The sequence below is a fragment of the Rattus norvegicus genome, chromosome 17 (assembly GCF_036323735.1).
Source record: "Rattus norvegicus strain BN/NHsdMcwi chromosome 17, GRCr8, whole genome shotgun sequence".
Lineage (NCBI taxonomy): Eukaryota > Metazoa > Chordata > Mammalia > Rodentia > Muridae > Rattus > Rattus norvegicus.
The window spans coordinates 81,434,732-81,455,635 of record NC_086035.1 but is presented as its reverse complement, the minus strand read 5'-3'; the positions used below and the strand labels follow the sequence as shown (position 1 = coordinate 81,455,635).

At 39.9% G+C, this 20,904-nt stretch overlaps 1 protein-coding gene across 1 annotated transcript in view; it reads left to right on the top strand.

Moving 5' to 3' along the window:
- Positions 1–20,904, top strand: part of Cubn (cubilin) — a 208,076-nt gene that overhangs the window by 46,059 nt on the left and 141,113 nt on the right. Inside the window, exons 23-27 of the mRNA NM_053332.4 lie at positions 7,568–7,757; positions 10,085–10,245; positions 10,795–10,976; positions 11,695–11,851; positions 13,824–14,011. Of these exons, the coding sequence (NP_445784.3) occupies positions 7,568–7,757; positions 10,085–10,245; positions 10,795–10,976; positions 11,695–11,851; positions 13,824–14,011 (878 nt within the window). The remainder of the gene's footprint in view (positions 1–7,567; positions 7,758–10,084; positions 10,246–10,794; positions 10,977–11,694; positions 11,852–13,823; positions 14,012–20,904) is intronic.

Below are 20,904 nucleotides of genomic sequence, written 5' to 3'. Positions count from 1 at the left end.
ACTCTAGCAGATACCCCATTATCTAGCCCAAGCACATGTAGAGTTAAAGCCCAAGGACTATAAAGTGTGGTGTGTTGTGCTGTGTAATTGACATTTTCACCGAGCCTTATTCAAGTGGTTAACAGCCAAAGACCAAAGGGGATGTCTCAGGAAATTACAGTGTGTGCACAATTTTCCATACTTCTGTAGTCTCATCTCTCTCATAGGCTTGTCCCCAAACCACACCAAATATTAGATTTGGAGTAAGTCAGTTGAACTCTGTGGGGTACAATTTTCTCATCTGTGTAATTAAAAGATTAGATTTGGTGATCTTTGAAATGTTTTCTGGTTCTAAACTTCTGTGAGCATAATTTTAATTTGCTGCTTGAATAAGCTGGTTGTTTCTTAAATAACATGTAATTCGGGCAGTACCTCCTGGAAATATCATGGCGATCTCTGCAGTAGTATACAAAATGAAACAGAGTTCTGTGATGACTGAAATGATGGTGTTAACACTATACTAGCTTGGGAGGCAGTATGAAGGAAAGAGATAGCTAAGAGCCATTAACATTACCTGGGGATGAGGAGGATAAATTTAAAATTTAATGAACAATTGTTCAGGAAGATAAGATTTGGGTAAAACTCATCAAAGCAACAGGCCCAGTAGACAGGAAGGAAAGCTGATATAGAGAATAGGCAATGGAACGGGCTCTACTCCCACATGTGTTCAGCATGCATGACTGGGTTCAGTTCCTCCCAACCCCTTCCAACAAGGAGGAACAAAGCGAAGGGAGGCACGTAGGGGGAGAAACACCAAGGGCTTAAAAAGAAGACCCTAAAGGAACAACTGCAAAGACTTCACCCTGCTTCCATGTGTGTTAGTCATGACTCCAACTCCTGCTAGGTCTAGACAGAGCTGAAATCCCAGACAAGGGAGCACAGTCCTTTTTACCACTGGACTGCTCACTATGCGTCTGCCTTTTGTTGGATGAACTCATAGGACTGGTTAACACAGTTCTATCATTTGAAAGAGCAATCAGATGATGAGACTGAGAAAGTCATATGGGTGTCTAGGTTGTTGTTGAAGCTGGCCCTGTGGTATATCTCAGAGCACAGCTGACTCAGGAGACTGGAATAGAGGTGGTGGTCAGGCAGTTGGCTAATGTTCCCAGGAGCTTGGGTGAGATGAGATGCTGACTGGAAAGGCAGCGCTGAGGACCCTCTTTTCAGCTAGCAACTTCTTCTGACTAATTTCTGTAGACTGGAATCATGTCAGATAAAAGCAGCAGAGGACAGGAAATTGTTGGCCTGAAAGCCAGTTCACTGCTCCCAAAGACATTGTTTTTAGAATAATGATGGTTTGAACGGCTGAGGTCCAGGTTCTTAGCACAGCCAATGCATGTTTCCCCCGACTCTGGCCTGCTTTCATTTAATAGAGTCAACTTTTCCTGATTTGAATCCTGTTACACTTCTATCCGTAGCTCTTGCAATAAGTCTATGATGTCAGCCCTTAAGTATGTGTTTGGGAGTTGGTTTCTTGTTCCTCCTCTGACTCCCTCCCTAAGCATTCTGCCGAAGCTCTCACTCAAATGTTCCTGAGGAGATAAAGAAAGCAAAAGCCATAACAAAAGTAACGATCTTGGGTAGAATCTCATGAGAACTCCTTACCACTGACTATGACTTTCAACATTTACTAGCACAAAGTAGGAAATATCTTCATATTGAGGTAATATGACTGGTAGACTTTACAACTTAAATTATAACCTGATCTCCTATAGCAGCTATTACTCACCCACTGATTTAAGATAGAACCAAGAGGAAACTTTACAATTAAACGAGAGCAGAAACGTACTCAAAACTCTCAGATTAAATAATATCTATACAAAAGACTACTCCATTCTTCAAATTAATTCCTGACTCACTCATGTCTGTATCCATTAAAAATACAGACGTGCAAAAGAAAAACAGTGGAAATTATGAGAGGTACCACACAAAGTTAGGCATCTCTTCATGAAATCCGCCTAAGAATCTCAGTAAGCATGATTGAATTTTAATTTTATGAAGCGTCTAGAAAGTATAAAGTACAGTTTAGCCCAAATAATCTTTGAATGGAGACAACACCAGTTTGCCTGTCTTCCCAAGAATAGCTGGCTCCTTTGAGAGCCAAACAAAGCGAACAGGCTTCACCGTGGTGCCTGTCTCTCTTACCACTCGCTCCAGAGCTACAATGGAACTACGTTGGATGTTTCTTGTTTTTACAAAGAGAAGAGCTTCACAGTTATCCAGAGAAGTAGCTAGCATGGTTCAAGGCACAATCTTACGAGCAAATGCACATATAAAAAGGTGAATCCACTGGTGAAGCCCTCATACCCCGCAGTGCAAGTTCTCATCAGTCGCCTGGGAATGAGTCCAGAAAGGGAAGGCATGAAGTTAGGAAGTGATAACCAAGAGGACCACAGGGGATTTATCTCAGAATAATGGGAGGAAAGCATTCTGCTTCTATTCTTATATCCCAGGATGGTAAGAGCAATACTCAGATTAGAACAGTCATTTTTAAAACATCTTCAGAAAGAAGAGATTGTCTCAGACACCATGGTTATAAGCTCAGGTACCGTGGTTCTATCCGAAATCCTGATTAAGGTGGATCATACAGTTTTAGAGAACAATTCAAGCAGATCTAATTGGATTTTTTCTTTAGAGTTTATTAAAAACTGTTATAAAAGATAATAAAGAACTACTACACTCACGATTGCAGGGCCTATCTACTGAAGATCGAAACTGAGGCCCGAGAGACTGTCAGTCTGCTGAGTGGCAGCTTGATACAGGCTTGGGACACCTTGAACAGGTTTCAGGCCTCCCTTGCTTGTATACCTTTATCTGAAATTTCTAATATTACATGCTCAAATATCTTTTGAGAAGGTATTTTTTTTAGCAAATCTATTAATCTCTAAAATTGTTTCCTCTAGCAAATCTTAATTTTTTTTAAATGCTCGGATGTACAAATAACCCATTGATTCTCTTTTAGTGTATGTGTGTGGTGTGGTGTGGTGTGTGTGTGTGTGTGTGTGTGTGTGTGTGTGTGTGTGCGCGCGTGTATGTGTGCTTGTTGGTCCTTAAAATGAAAATAGCGCTTGACTGTGATCTTCTTCATCCCTTACTAGTCTGAATTGACATTCCCTCTGTAGAACACTAGGAATTATAGGCTGGGAGAGGCTGTGTGGGTAAACTGCCTACTATGTGAGCAGAAGGATCTGAGTCTAGATCCCAGGTACCGGTGTAAAGAAATAAAGCCAGGACTGGCAGAATACATCTGTCTGCTCAGTGCTGGAAGAGTAGAGGCAGGAAGAATCCCAGGATTCGAGGTCAGATGAGGAACTTACAGCCAAATGGAAAAATGCTTGAGGAGGCCATCTGACAATCAACCTTTGGCTTCTATACATACCCCCACACACAAGCACATATGTGTACACATGTAAATATACACAAAAAGACAAACTAGGGATCATTAAAGAGCTCAGGATTTGAAGAGAAAAGGGTTCAAGGTCTAGCTGGTTTTCAAACTAAATGAACTTTAAAACTAATCTCTAAGTCTCCAATTCTTTCATACCTCTTTAACTAGAGGTGATGCCTATGCTGTTTCGATGTAAAAATGACATTATGATGGGCTGGAAGGACAGTCCAGTGATATAGTGCCTGCTTGGGTTTAGATCCTCTCCTCCCCAAGCTATGTTAAAAGGCCAGACATAAGTGTGGGCACCAGTGATCTTAGTGCTGGGAAGGAGGAAACAGGAGGCTCCCTGGGGTTGGCTGGGCAGCCAGCCAGGCAGAATCAGGGAGCTTTGGATTTAGTGACAGATCCTGTTTCAAAAATTATGCTGGATAAGTGATGAAGGAAACATGGCTGTTGATCTATGGCCTTCGGGCGAACACACAAAGTTGCACCTGAATGTGTGTACCTACAGAGACACACATATTATATTACATATGTAAAGGGCATGACTTTGCCGGATTTAAAATGTGATTGCTGATATTCCCCATAGTTCTGTAATAGTTGCTCTGCCTTTATTCATAATCAACTGATAGGTCATCTGTGAGGGCAAATAAAAGGTAATAACTGCAATCAGCTGGCAGCGAACAGAGGCAAAATGTTAGCCCGCTCTTCCCTGAGAGAGGGAAGTGTGCAATTTTATCTTCCCTCACATCTCTGCTTTAAAAATGTAGACTCTACTCCGCGATGAAGGCCTCTGATGTTTCTGTATCATTTTATTTTATATCTAGAGCAGCAGTTCTAATCAGGCAAAAAACCATGGTCATTTTTAGAAAAAAAATGTAGTTTTGTAATTTTTGTATTAGTCTACAGAGTTTACTTTTGACAGTTCACATATTGTCTTTTGTTGGGTATCTATTAACCTGTGTGTATGTGTGTGTGTGTGTGTGTGTGTGTGTGTGTGTGTGTGTGTGTGTGTGTGTGTGTTTTCAGGATGCAACTGTGTTCTTGATCAGATGGTGCACTCTTTTTCCCTTCATTTTATGGTTAATGGGCTTCTGTTTTCTATGTATAAAATGTTTGTTTGTCAAAATTCTGAGAATATCCCTCTATGTGTCTTCTAGAAGTTTTATAGCTTGAACTTTTAAGTCAAAAATCCATCTTCGTTCCCTAGTATGGTGGTCTAAGTTTCCACATCCGTTCATTTAGGGAAGTGATGTTTAGCTGTGCCAGGCCATGTCCTGAACTCATCTCCCCAACTCTTCCTGCCCACGCACACCGATTTTCCTTTAACCCATTGCTGACAGTTGCCCGTGTATATCATGTGGGTGCCTCTGAAATCCCTGCTCTATCCTATGATGTCCATGTTGGACATTATAGTAAGAGGACAGTCTAAGATTATTGGCTTCAGGGAGAGTTCTACAATGATGTTTACATTTCAAAACTTTTCTTTTGGTGATCTTAGATCCTTTACATTGCTATACACAGTTTAGAAATTGCCTTTTGGTGTTTTACCATTTTAAAAAAAATGACTGGAATCTAATGGAATTCATATATCGCTTTGGGATCTCAGGATATCTCAAAGTGCATCTTCCACTCCATGAGCATATTCTAACTTGATGTTTAGTCATTTCTAGTTCTATGAGCACTGCCTTTTCACATCTCCACTAAGATCACCATGTGCTCATGCTGTTGTAGGCTGTTTTGTGCCTTACATTCCAGTTCGGCTAATACATGCATCCTAAACTGATTTTCCAGATATCAATCATGCATTATGTTGACTTTTGAAAGTCAGTTATTGGTGCCAACAATTTTATTGGATTCATAATGTACATAAATGGTCCCAACTGGGAATTGCTGTTTTACACCTTCCTCTCTCCTCCTTTCCTACTGCAGTGAGTAGGACTGCAGAGTTCAGCAGGAAGGGTGAGGCGAGACATTAGTCTCATTCCTCACGCTGGCAAGAAAGCATTTAATCTTCTGTTCTTTAAGAGCAATGATGGGCTTGCATGAATTTCTGTTTTAGTCCTGTTTGCTGAAAGTCTTCATCAAGGATGGATATTGATTTTCCAAATGATTTAATCAGAAGACTTTTTTAAAAATACTGTTAATATTGTGGATTATTTTGATTGATTTTTCTCACATCAAACAATGTGAGATACTCCCAGGGCAAGCAATGCTGTAATATTATCTTCATGTTCTCTGGAACTGTATGCTTAAGTTCTATATCAGGTATTTTATCTGTATTTATGGGACATCTTTATCTATAGTGTTTTTGTTGCAAGTTTGTCTTGCTTGAGCATAACAATAATATTTTGTCTTATTAAATGAGCCAGAGAGAGCGTCATCTCTTCTTATTTATTTCATAAGTCTGGATAGTTTGAATATTTCTTTAATTTGCTTGACTATCACCCAGGGTTATTCGAATACATTTTTTTTCTTGTAGAACGGTTTTAAAGACAGATTGAATTTCCTTGACTTATTGTTGCCAGGGAAGCTGTTATTATTTTCTTTTGGGTTAGCTGTGTCAGGTGATAGCTGGGAATGTATTTGTCAAGTTTATCTGCACTGTTCTTTTATCAACTGGAGAATTATAGTGATTCTTCCTCGTTCGCTCTTAAAATAGCAATCCACATTTTTTTTCTTCACTTGATCACTTGTGCTAAAATCTGTTCATTTTAATTTTTAAACAATGAGGGCTTTTTTTTAGATCATCCTCCATTTCTGTTCCTTTTTACTTGATTTCCTTTCTTATCTGCGTCTTTTATGAGTGTATTTTTGTCTATGAGAGCTTGATCAAAAAGAGAGGGGCATGCAGCTAGCCTTACCTTCGACTGTAGAGTGGTGGTCTTCTGTGCTTTATTACATAAGGATTTCCTCAGCTACAGCGTGCAGGTGGCACTCAGGGAAGGGTGCACACTCAGCTGGGGGCAGGGGTATGCCCACCTAGCCAGATTCAAATAGCAGTCCTCACAGGAGATAGTCCTCGAGTCCTATTTACTTTTCTTTTTGTAGTTTATTTGGGTGACTCTAATTCAGCCTGATGAATTTTCTCTAGTGGTATATTCTCTGTGTTCCCAACACCAACGATGATTCTCCCCATCATGGATGAATATAGGGCAGCAATTGAGGAAATGTAACTGCATGTCTTCAGCCTTTATTTCACTTGCAATAATGTATATCTAATAATGTATATCTAATAATGTATATCTAATAGCTCACTCTCTACAGTCTTCAGTTGTGGATTCTGCTCCTCCAAGGCTCTAGATTTAGGTCGTTACTGAATAAAATTTGAAGCTAGATGAATATCATAGTTAAGCCAGATTTTCTTTGTCAAACATCTCAGATTGTAAGGGTATAAGGGAGGGATGGGTTGGTTATTGAACGGAGTCTGGAGAGACTGAATAGGCAAAGTTCAAATGCACTGGCACAGTTAGTGTTCAATTAGCATGCAGCATTCCAGGTAGACTGCTAATCACCTCATGGAATAGGTAAATTTACTCCTCAGAATTACAGTTCTCTTAGGGCTATTGGGGGTTATTGCTACACATGTATGGTGAGAGAGATACCTTGTCTGCATCAAACAATACTCAAGATCAGTAGCCATCTCCATCATAGAAAAGAGGGAACTGATATCGGGAGATGGTGTGGCTTGCTCAAGTAGCCTGTCAATACTCAAGGCAGGCTTTGATAGAAGAAGGTCTCTTCAACTGCGGGTGTGCATGGCCACACCTAGGTCTGGCCTGGTCACTTCTCGTGAATATGTATGTTTACAAAGGGAAGTTATGAAGAGAAGTATAGAAATGAATTATTTCTAAGTCTCCTGGTATCTGTGTACTTTAATCTAATTTTACTGTTTATGGTTATTTACATGAATTAGAAAAATTGTAACACTTCTAGGACCCAAACTGTCATTCTGTCAAAATATATGTGGGTATGTCTGCTACAGATTTAGCAATTGATTTCAAAATGAAATTAATCTTTGAACATTAAAAAAATACTCCTGAAATTCAAGTACAGGGACATAAATTAATGCATTGTATATTATTGGACACATGCAAATGTATAATGCTTTCCATTTCTCTCTGTTTCTTTTCACAGTATGTTTATATGACTATACAGATAATTTTGGGATGCTCTCCTCCCCGAACTTCCCCAATAATTACCCCAGTAACTGGGAGTGCATCTACAGAATCACTGTGGGACTCAACCAACAGATTGCATTGCATTTCACAGACTTCATCTTGGAGGACTATTTTGGGTCACAGTGTGTAGATTTTGTAGAAATCAGGTGTGTGCTTTTATTTCACTATAACCTTTCTTTCGATTAAAAATCTCAGAAAAGATTAGCAGAAACATGGAATGTCTTGTAAAGTTACGTGTTCTGTATTATAAAACATAAACTTGGTCATTTCAACCGTGATATAGAAGAGAAAGAGAAATCGTATACGGTCTGAGGGTTAAGTTTTACTTCTTGATTTAAATTATGTTTATATGCTTGTATGTGGGTATGGTTTTGTGCATGCAAGTGCAGTGTCTGTGGAGGCAGGAAGATGATGTCCAATCCTCTGGAGTTACAGGTGGTTGTGAGCCACCCATTGTAAACATTGGGAAGTTGAACTCTGCTCTTTTGTCAAGAGCAGGAAGTAATCTTAGCTGCGGAACCACCTTTCCAGCCTCTGCTAGTTACTTCAGATTCTTGAATTAGGGATATTTTACCATAATGGTCAGAGTTTACTTAGGCAAAGGAAGTGCTACTCCTCTAAATGTGATGCTCTCTGTTGTTGTTGACATTCAAGTTTCATTTCTGCTGCTGTGATGAAAATACCTTGACAAAAAGAAACTTAGGGGAAATGGGGTTTTTGAGCACACAGTTTCAGGTTATAGTCTGTCAGAGCAGGTGAGCAAGGTGCCAGGCACTAAGGGATTCACATGACACCCTTAGCCGAGAGCAAAAGGAAAGAAATTCGTGCATGCTTCTTGCTAGCTTACTTCATTGCTTGTGATCAACCTCATTTCTCTACTCACATATAGCTCAGGAACCCATGCTGAGGGAATGAAGTCACCCACAGTGGGCTGGCTTGTCCTGTGTTGATTAACTTAAGACAAAACCCTCACAGATAGTTGTCCACTGGCCAAGCCATTTGTTGCACTGAGATTCCTTTCCCAGGTGATACTGGGTTTTGTCAAGCTGATGACCAACACCTACTACCAAATGAAGTACCTTCACTGTTCTTGTAAATTTTCAGTCTAAGTCTTTGGTCTTTGCTACGCTTTGACTCTAACCGCATTACTACAGTGTTACGGCAGCACCCCTAGCTCATGTTTGAATAATAGAAGTGTAGAATTGTGGGCTTCAGTGTGTGACACTGTCTTTCACTGTACTTTGAAAGGATGTATTTTTAAAATTATATCATTGGCAGTGGTATATTAGTATAAAGATACTTTCTTATATTATTACATTAAGTAAAATTAGGCCCATTGTTTTAGCAACCAGCTGTAGCAAATATCTGACTTGTTTCAAATTTGGAATCTTTCAACATTATTTTATAATAAATTTTATTCTTTGGTATAAAGTAAGATACGAAATTTAAAAAATTCTAATTGAACCATATCACGGTAAACCAGCAGTTTTATTTGGGGATGGTGAGAAATTTAAGAGTCTCACTCTATAGCCTGAAATGGTCAAGAGTTCACTAGATCGTCCAGGCTATCCTCACACTCAGAGAAATCCTCTTGACACAGCCTTCTGAGTGCTGTGATCATACGTGTGAATTTTTCATGCCCAACTTAATTTTTTTTATTTTTTTCATGTAAGATTTAATGTTTTATACAAAAGAAACTCATATTGGACATAGCCTGAGTAGAAAATTCTTTGAAAAAAAATCACAAAATTGACACAAAATAAGGGGTAACAGGAATGCCATTTTATGAAATGTGTATCCAGAGGTTATTTTCTTTGTGCAGCTGCTGCTGTGGTTTTGGAGGAGAATTACACCGTAGTGGTGAAGCTCAAGGAAGTGGTGTCAGATGGTCTGCCCGCTTTCCTTCCCAACTTAGTTGTCTTCATTTAGAGCATCTAAACACTTGGCTTTACCATTCAATGAATCATCCTTTTAAAAAAAATTACCTTCAGATTTAAGATCTTCAAAACTTCTTAGGAGAATAATTATTCCTACAGTTGTCCCAAACATAATAGACATATCATTACCATATCTTGATGATTTCAAAATCAGTAAGAAATACGTAAGATTTCTCTGTTAAAAAATATTTATTTATATTGTGAATAACTGTAGTTTCTGTATTCTATATCCTCTGATCTACTTGCCAAATGCTTTAAGAAGGTGAATCTCAAATACATTCTCTCTGCAGATGGGATAAAGATAGATACCAGGCAAACCACAAATAATATTTTTTTTTTACTAAAGTCATTCAAATCCTAGTCAGTAAAGAACTAAGACCTGAGAACTTAAAATTGTGTTTTTTAAGTAGTGCCCAGGTGATGCCAGCTGAGGGGTGAGCTGCTTATCTGTATCCCTGTGCTTCAAACGTATGTGTTTGTTGTACGTTGCCGTCAAATTGTAACCCAATCCGTTTTTATGTCGGTACCTGTCACAGAGACGGAGGCTACGAAACGTCGCCGCTTGTTGGGATTTACTGTGGCTCAGTTTTGCCTCCTACAATCATCTCCCACAGTAACAAGCTCTGGCTAAAGTTTAAGAGTGACGCCGCACTCACGGCAAAGGGGTTCTCAGCGTACTGGGACGGATCATCAACAGGTCAGTGGCGAGGACCTTCCGTTTTGCTGGGGAAGCCATGCTGGCCGTTTTCCTCATTTGTCGTGTTACGTTGCCACCTGTCAACTTCTCTAGTTAGCCTTTATCATTCATCGTTCTTTATAATGAGCTCCGAGGTCATGGGTATCTTTGGATTCATAGCAGCATGAAGAGGAAAATTCTAGCTCCCCAGGAGACTTCAAGCTACTCATCTTGACTAGAAAAGAGGGAAGCGCATCGATGTGAAGTAGGGCTTTAGAGGACTTCCTGCTTTGAGATGCTTTAAAGGAGACCACAGGTTGGGTGGTGGGGGTAATCCCCTGTGATCCCAGTGCCAGGAGGCAGAGGCAGGAGGATTCCAGGTTGGAGGCAAGCCTGGACTATGTAGTGAGTTTTGTCTCTGAAAGCCACAGGCTTGAGGGGCGTGGCTAAGTGTAAGGTCCCGTGCACTGACCCCAGCACCGGATACAGAGGACAGCAGTAGGGTGCTTTAGCCGAGGTTTATCTTGCAAAAGGAAAAGGCTGTGATTCATCCACTGTGTTCCCCTGCAGGCTGTGGAGGTAATCTCACCACCCCCACAGGGGTGCTCACATCGCCCAACTACCCGATGCCCTACTACCACAGCTCCGAATGCTACTGGCGGCTGGAAGCCAGTCATGGCAGCCCTTTCGAGCTGGAATTCCAAGACTTCCACCTGGAACACCACCCCAGCTGCTCTCTGGATTACTTGGCCGTATGTACAGTGCACCTCTATGTCATCCGGGGCTCCCCCCACTTACTCAGGGCACAAAACACATTTAAGATTTAAAAAGTGGCAACATTTAAGAGGAGAATTTACACAAAAGGTTTAAGAAAAGTCCATTCTTAAAGTAATACAGTAAAAATGGCAGTTTTCTAAGTATGATATGTACCTAGTAGGGTCTTGGTAGATTAAGTATTTAAGATAATTACCATAAGCTATAAGATGTATTTAAAACATCCTGCATTGTTATGGACTTTATCCTAACTGCAGTGTCCCTAATTTTAGATAAGCATTGAAAACTCACAGTGCCCCGACCAACTGAGGAGAACGAGAGACGTAAAATTCATCTAGCTAGATCTTTTCACGGTTCCTGCAAGACACGAAATTCTTCTAGAATCCTGTAAATAAAATATGCTGGCATTTCACAAATTAAACATTTTGGCATAGAAAAAAAACCCAGCAACATTTCTCAGTTAGGGGCTCAATTTTTTTTTATTGAGCTTTCTTTTTGTACGTTCAGTGTTCAGTTCCAGTCAGGCTACAATCTCAGTTCACATGTTTACTATCTAGCATCTCAGTTTATTGACCAAGTTCAGAGATGCTTTCGTAGAATTTAGGGCTAGCTGTTTTTAAAGCACACGCCCATTTTGTCTTCAAACCTTTGCACTTGTAGTCTTGACCGTATTGTGTGTGAAATGTCTTATTGAAGGTGTTTGATGGCCCGACTACCAACTCCCGACTGATAGATAAACTGTGTGGGGATACGACACCTGCTCCCATCCGTTCCAATAAAGACGTCGTATTGTTAAAACTGAGGACTGATGCAGGTCAGCAAGGCCGTGGCTTTGAGATCAACTTCCGGCAGAGTAAGTACAGACTCCAGCAGCACAGAGACCCCGGCCAACCTCCAGACTTAGCGAAACAACCTTGATAAGGTTAAGCAGTAGTTTGAGCCACTGCAACTAGTCTTGGGTTCTTATGTGGCAACGCTGAAGTCATTGAAAGGGAAAACGCTCGCATATGAAATCCAATCTTATATTACCAAAGCATCTGTTAAACCAAGAAACTTAGGGTAGGTTTTACTCTGCAGAGACAGCTGAGGTTCAGCTCAGGATCATGTGACACTCTAATGACATGCAGATTCCAGTCATGCCACACTTTACAATCCTTTAACTAGACATTGTCCAGTGAACAAAGGTTCTTCTCAGCCTAGGTTCTGTCTTCTGCCTGCGTTTTAGGAAATAGAGAGGCATGAGAAGCCATGCCATCTACTGTAGAACATATCCTCCTGTCCACTTTCCTGTTCACCTCCTTCCCTTGGCATACTGAGTTCTTCAGAAATTCCTCCTTATTCTATATGCAAACAGATTTTTAACTCTCCATGTAGAGTGTACCTGTTTGATTGTGTGGTCATTCCTTTAATTTTGTATTGCTTTTCCTTTCTTTCCCTTGGCTTTTGTGAGGTTATTAAAGCCATTTGCCTTTGAATTTTTTCCCCTCTAATAGTTTTTATACACAGGACATCGGTCGTTACAGGTAGAACCAGAGGCTGGGAATATGGATCAGTTAGCAGAGTGTTTGCCTAGCATGAAGTTCTAAGTTCCATTTCCAGCACTTCATGAAACTAAGGGTGCTGGCATGTGTGTACAATCCCCGTATTTGAGAAGTAGAGGCAGGGGGATCTGAACTTCAAGGTCAGACTTAACTACATAGCTAGTTCAATGCCGGCCTGTGCTACATGAGTTCCCCCCAATCTGCCCCCCACCAAAAAAAAAAAATCCTTGACATTTGAAATTGGAAACTTGCTGACAGTGTGATTTATGAGATGACAGAGACAAGTCTGAGAGTTTGGAATTCATCGCATCTGTTGTTTTGACCTGCCACTGGAGATTATATATATATACATATATATATATATATATATATATATATATATATATATATGTATATATATATCCTAAAATGTGGCCTAGACATTATCAGGAGCACACATGTCTCTAAGTGGTATCCCCATGGTGTTGAATAAAAACCAAAAGGAGCCACATTGCAGAGGCAACTCTTTCAACGCAATGTTTATTTTCTCATTTTCTTTTGATGAAATAGAAAATACTAAGAGTTATCTAAGCCATGAGAAGGGTGGGTGGTGCATTTACTTTGCTCAGGTCTTTTGGATCGGCTGGACTTGGTGTTTAACCCCAAGATTAGGCATAGCTAATGGTATTCGTGTGGTGTTGCTGAAAACTCATCTTTAGAAAATGTTACCCGCGATGCTTCAAAAACTGTTCAAAATCGAGGGGCTTTATTTCTTTTATTTTCCCCTATTTTATGTTCCCTCTGTTCACTCAGAGCTTCATGGTGAGTAACTTGAGGACGACGGGAGCCTTTGTTGGGGACTCCTGCCAACAGCTGAGTGTTCTGTTACTCATGTGACGTTCACAAAGGACTTGTGTTCTAAACTGCTGCCTTTCAATATCAGAATGTTCATTTCTCCCAAATATGAAAGGTTTGAAAACAGAAGCACAGAATGCTCTCTACGTATCTCTAATTCCGAGAGCAAAGCCAAGCTATCTGTCCACCAAGATATAGGCGTCAGATGCCTCTTTTAATGTAGCTTTTTATGATACTTCAATGCCTAAATTCACCTATTACCTTACATTACTGTAACTGGAGACTTCTTCAACATAAAAATGACATGTTGTGTATACATACAGATTTATTAATCTAGAGGGGAAAGTGGAAAAATCTAGATGTCTTTCAAAAAGGGACTTCGCATGCATCTCAGAGACGTTATGATATAGGTGGGAGTTCTTAACACTCGTGGCTGTTTTCTGTCCTCAGGATGTGACAATGTGGTGATAGTGAACAAAACCTCTGGCATCCTGGAGAGCATAAATTATCCAAATCCCTATGATAAGAACCAACGTTGTAACTGGACCATCCAAGCAACCACCGGCAACACCGTGAACTACACGTTTCTGGGATTTGATGTGGAAAGTTACATGAACTGCTCCACAGATTATGTAGAGGTAAGTGTCCCGAAGCTCAGTAAGTAATTCCATATTCATATCAAGAAAACGAAACTGTGTTGGAAGTCCTTTTCAGGGTCAAATCCTCAGCCCTGCCCTGCATGTCTGAAGTATGGCCCCCATCACTGCGATGTGAATGGCCGTGTTTCATGTCTCTCATGGCACCATTTTATCCTAAACTCAAAATTATTATCTTGTTACTTACTTTTATGTTTGATCTCTGTGCATAAGGGAAAATGTTTGAATATGCTCAACATTTAATTTTCCAGATACCAAATATTATTTTTATATTTTAAAATTCAAGTTCATTCGAAACGATTTTTCTTTTGCGAAAGAGACATTTTATCTGTCTATATGTCTAACATGTAACATTTATTCAAGTTTCTTTATGTAATCCTAGTCAATAAAAGGTGCTTTACTATTAAAGGTGGAATTTAATAGTGACGTAATGTAGACTATGAGATAATCTGCTATTATTGTCATAGGAAATTGCACTTAGGAAAGTTGTTCTAATGACTTGTAGATGCAACTTTTAGGGTTATAGGTTTTCAAAATTAACCAGAAATCTATTTTATTTAGTTTAATCTTAATAATCACTCATGTTGCTATTGACTTGTATTTTGGCTTATATTCTCGTGCATCATACAACAATCTAAGTTGAACAATTGGCATATATTTGACATCTATTTTCCATGATTAATGACGTCACTCTTTGAGTCAGCGGACATGTTTCTTTTATTTACCTCTGTGCTGCTCACACGTGATACCACCATGTCCACATCTGGTGCTTTCATTAGAAATGTTTTCTGGAGTGTAGAGGACCCACTCTGTCCACATAGGTCATTTTTATGGTCTTCCACCAACTACATAACAATGACTTAGTGTCGTATTTTTAAGATTATTAGTGAGGATGTAGCTAATGGCAAAGTACTTGTCTAGAATGTTCAAAGTCCCAGGTTCAATACCTGTTGAGATATATATATATATATATATATATATATATATATATATGTATATATGATTTCTATTGTTTAGAAGTTTCCCTTGCAAAGATTTACAGCATCAACACTTGTCAGCTGAAGTCATATCCCCAGAGAAAACAATCTCTTGCACACTTTCCTTAACTCGCTTTCACCAATTTTACTGAAAGACTAATGTGATTACACTGTTGTTTGAGATCCCCTTGCCTTTTCTACGTACTGCACTGGCCTTCAGCACAAAGAAGACGGAACATCTTTCCTTTGAGAGACTTTTGCTTGAAGCCAAGAATATGAGGATATTCTTTCGTTTTGGGGGAAAGTTCTCTTTGGTTAACAACCACAACATCAGTAAAAATCACCAAAACCTTTAACCAGCCATGGTGATGCATAACTGTAATCTCAGTGCTTAGAAGGCTGAGGCAGGGGTATTGTTAGCCTGAGGCCAACCTGGGAAATAATTAGATTCTGTCTCAATAAAAAAAAGAGAACAATTAAGCAAACATCAAACGTCCCTTCATTCATATGTAGAAGCAACAGCATGCAGAAATAGTATTCATACATCAGAAAGCTATATATACTAGTTGCTCTAAAAAATGTGCTGTACTACACATCAGATTTACGAACATGGTGTTGGAATGCTATTTGTGATTGCTTGACTCTCATGGTTTGGAAATAGAGACTCCTCTTGTAGTTCAGGTCAGCCTCAAACTTGCTGTGTAGCCGAGGTTGGCCTTGAGATCATGTTTTGGCTGCCTCTACCTCGCAAATATTGGGTGTGCATCACCATGGCTGGCTTGGAAATGGTTCTAAAGTCCTCTTCTCTCTAGTTAGAGGCATCCATGAGCTCAGGAACTGCCTTCTCTATTTACATAACTGAATCATACTTTTCTTCATAGATCAGATTCTGTTCATGGTTTAAATAACAAGTTTTACCAGTTAGAATTTGCATCACCTCTTGGACTCCTGACTTCTCAAAGTACCAGCTATCTGCTTTTAACTTTGACCAGATCCTCACTTTCCATTGAGGCATTGCACAAGTCTGAGAAACTGAGGGTGAATTGTCCCAGCCATATTTCAATTGGAGTCTAATAATTGCTATTAATTAACAAGAAAGAACCAAGCTTGATGCAAATCTTTCTGCAAATTCCTACACATTCAGCACAGTCCTACTGCTTTGAGAACAAACCACAATGTGGGGCAGATGCGAAACGTTGGATGCTGTGTAACAAACACCATGTTAAGTGGGCACCACGGAAGTGATCTGAGATAGTACTGTGAGCAGAGCTAATAAGAAGAGGAAGGGATTGGACTGATCTTTGCTTGGGAGAAAGAGTGGAGAGGAAATGAGACAAAGTATTTCCAGGAACTACACCCCCACTTCTTTGGATTGGCCTGAGAGTGCAATGCTCCCCAAAATCTCTTCATGTCATTTTGAGAGGTGTTTAAAGACTCAAATAAGAACGCTTGCTCCAACAGCTTCAAAAGGGCTCATGAGAGGCCCCTTGTGATGGCGCGCCTGTCATGTTCCAGGCATGCCACTTCCCTTGTGCAATACCGATGGTGAAAGCACCAAAGTACAGAATGAGAACCAGACGTTCAGAAAAGCCTTCCAAAGAATGACATGATTGCCAGAGGGAAGAGATTTCTTTCCATTGCTATAAGCCAAAGGGCAAGACCAGAGCATAGCCGCAGAGGCTGGTCTATGATGGAAAATTTCAAAACACAGCCATTTAAGGAGAAAAAAATACTGCAGGCATTAAAACCCTAGCTTCCATTATTTTAATAACTTCTAGTTAAAAGGTTTTTTTCTCCTTTTCTTCAAGAGACTTAGCCAATTCCCCAATGAGTGACGATTACTGGAGCCAGAAATTAATTATTTTGAATTAATAAAACCAAAAATATAAAAAGACTGGATTAGGTCCAGCCCACACCTCACTGGGAAACAAGCCTACCCTTTATTGCTTTATCCTTTGGCCAAAACAAAACCCATCAGGTTTAGAAATAGCATCTCAGTGAGAGTACTGTTTGCTTGTTTAGGGAAGTTAGACATTGCCTGGGCAGCTATGCAAAGTCAGTGTCAAGGGTTCGCTCTGTTTTTTCTAACTTGCTCTCACTCTTTTGTCTCCATTTTCATCCTAAGTTTCCATTTAGAAGACATTTCTACTAGGTGGCTGAGGATAGAAGTGTCACTGATGTGTAAACACCATCGCAGGTGTTGGGTCAAGGATATGTGAGTGAGAAGAAGAAGCCAGAGAGAGGGGTTGCCTCAGTGAAACAAAGAGAGGATGATGGAAGGTTAGAGGGATTGCCACCAGAGGGGTGGAGAGAGGAAGACGAGGATGGAGACGATTCACTGGAAGATTAGTGTGACCGAGCAGGGCCATGCTGGGGATTAGCAGGAGCAAATGGCTCCTTAGAATTCATTCATTATCTGTTATGAATGAGCATACCGCTTCTTCAAAAAAAAGCTCATGATAAAAATCACACAGGATGGCACCACTTTTAAATATTCTCTTACAATGGTTTTAGTTTTTAATGGATCTGTTGTTGAATATTTGGGGGGATATTTCCATTTAAATATCCAGGAAATAATGACAGCTAATGTTCACTAAGCACACATTATACCTAGGTAACACAGGAAGCATTGTCCTCATTTTACAGGTAGATGTGGGCTAAAACATAATAGCTAAATATAATAGCATTAAGACTCAGGCAGGCTGAGCACCAGGTACTGTGCCTTGGGCCAGTGCCATTGGAGGTGACACTTCTTCACGAATTGTAGATGCCATGTCATAACTTTCTGCCACCTTCACAGAAATCATGAGAGAATGCTCCTCACATCTATGCTTGTGACATTATTGTCAAGAGACATTGGACTGTTTTACTATGGACCTCTCACAGAAGTAGTCTTCTAGCACAGTCACAATTTCTTGTATATCCTGAAATTCCTTTCAGTGTCTCATTAGAATTTTAGCTGAAATTCACATCACTCTCAACTCATTATGAAATATGAGAACAGAACTTTTCTATATTTTGAAAGGCATTGCCTATACAACTTGGGCAGTTCTCCTAGCACTCGCTCTCCTGCTTTACAGTCAGAGCACGTTTTAGTGTTATCTGTGGGATTGTTGCTGTGAGAGGCATGGGCCATGCAGAGAGGCCGAGAATCCAGCAAAGACCCAGGAGTGAACTCTCTGCCCTTTCTCCTCTTGGGAAGCTCTGTTGCTTCTCCATGGCTGTTTCTATCTAGTCTTTTCTTCAGAAGCTTCACAGAGTCTCTATGTCCTTGCTATTGCAGCTTCACTGTGAACACTGACGCCATGGCTGTGCATAGGACACTAACCTTATACACTTAGTATCAGTGATTCAAGGTTTAAAAAGTAGCGGCAAAGTGAGGATCTTACTTATGCATGGCATCCCCTGTAGTGGTTTGCCTAGTCCTCCTCATACCTGGTGTCTGTAAGAGTGGCAATGGCTCCAAGCAGGGTCACAGTTCATCTGTCATTGTAAGGTATTTTACAACTACCAAATGGTCACCAATATGCCATTCTTTCTGTGTGAGTAGTTACTGCATGATAGCGTTCACTCATTTTTGAAAAGATTCATTACAAGTAGCTGACCTATTTCCTGAATGGAAATTCTAGGTCTCTTCCTCCAGTTTCAGAATCAAACTCTCATCTACCTTCTCAATGTCAAGTTCTTCTTTATCTGAAGTTATCTACCACCAACTTATGTCAATCACAGCTTTAAAAATTTCAAACCTTTTCCTACTTAAATTAAACCCCAAAGTTTAGCTGATTTGTACACATACTAAGAATAGTCAAAGAGCTTCATAGGTTGCTTCCTTCAGAAGTTTCTTTTTTGCTATTTTTGATTCATAGCACAATTTACTTTTTAATAATCTATCTCTTATCTGGAACTTTCTTTTCCTCTCTTCTAAACACTTTCAAAAATTCTTTCTTTCTTGACCTATATGGTGATAGCCTTCTGTCTCACTTTGAAATCTCAGTCACGCAAATCTTAGGTTCATGACTAACATGTTCAGCTATCTCAGTCCTTATAGTCAGTTTACCACTTGGCTGGAGTGTGTGGTCACTTCCACAACAACCACTTCTTTTACAGCATTACAATGTATCCACAATAGCATTTTTTTATTTCTGAGAAATAACAATGGAAAATATTCAACAAAATCTGTGGTTTTGTGAACACATGACATCTAACAGGGGCCCACGTGGTCGATTGGTCTACTAATTACCATTTCTGCAGATTATCTGAATGCACCCATGTGGTGTTGACATTTTTCCTTTGTAAAGACTGCGGTCTAGGAATTAGAGAGTTGGCTTGGTGGTTAAGAACACCCACAGAATACCTGTAAATCCAAGGGAAGAAGAGATAGAAGACTTGCTGGGGCAGATTACTGGAGTGTGCTGGCCTCCAGACTAGCTAAGAAAAATAGGAACCTCAGGTTCAATGAGAGACTATAGCAGGGGGAAAAAAGGCGAATAATGATAAAGGACACCAGATATTCTCTTTTGGCCACCTTGGCCACCTCAGGTGTACACAGAGTACCCTCATATGTGCACATACACACATATATAAATAGATGATTGATAGATGATAGAACCTTCAAAAGGTGTCTCTAATGATTTAAAAATGTAACATTTAAAACTGACTATTACATCTAGCTGCAGTCCAAAATCTACTAGGAATCTCATTAGATAGAGAGTTGTTTTGCAAGACTTCACCAGAACCCAGGAGGTGTCTAGCAGAGCAAGACCCCACAAGTCTTTGGCCGACATTGTCTGTAGCCTACTTTGGTCATTGCTGATGGTAATGCCTTCATTCCAAAGCTAAATTGGAAAGCTTCAAGGGTTCTGTCAGGTATCTTAGTATCCACCTTTGTGTACAATAAACACTTCTCTTTAAAATGAATCTTACTTCCCCATAGCTAGGGGTAGATTCTCTCATGCCAACAATTTTGAGGTACCCAAATTAGCATTAGAATACAAACAGCACTAGGCCAAACCCACTATAAGGATGGGTCCACCCACAATGGGCTGTGACCTCTCCCATCAGTCATTAAGAAAATGCCTTACAGAGGATCTTATGGAGACATTTTCTCAATTGAGGTTTTATCCTTTCAGATGACTCTAGCTTGAGTCACGTTGACATAAAACTAGCCAGTACACTCTTCCATTCCATCCTTTCCTCCTTCCCCTTCTGTCCTTTTCCCTTTTCAACTTAAGGAAGTTTCAAACTCTTCCCGATTATGTCAGCACCTCCTGTCAAGTTCATTTTCTTCCAGTGTGTAAAATCTATTTCATCTCTTGCCAAATCCTTACTGGATGTCATTCTGCTCAGCAGATGTTTATTTCATTATACATTTTACTCTCACGTCCTCTTTTTGATTGCCAAACAGCCAGTATGCTACAGAAATTTCAATTGCAAAATAATGCATTTCAAATAAGAAATGAATTAACAAACTTATCACCAAGGTCCCTGAATTTTCCAGTTTGGTACCATAATCTATCTAGGTCCTGAGCTATTTCCCATCCCATGTGTGGATCACCTTGTGTCGTAATCACCCAACACAATGCTAGCTGGGTTTTGTGGAGAACTCATACACAGTTGCTAATGCTTCATGCAAATTCATTGCTCAGTCACATCAGAGTGATAGCACACATTCTTAGCTTTCCGTCTAGTGATTCATAAACACAGACAGCAAGGACGTCTGTTCAGGGTAATCACATTGTTCTACGCCACAGAAGTTGATGGATGATTCACAAACAAAAGCTTTGAGTTGTAGTGAATGAGGGAAATGCTGAGTTAAACACAACTTAGGAGGGCTGGTTACTTGATTAAACTACCATTAGCCAACTATCCACCATCCAGACAGTAGCATATATTTTAGAC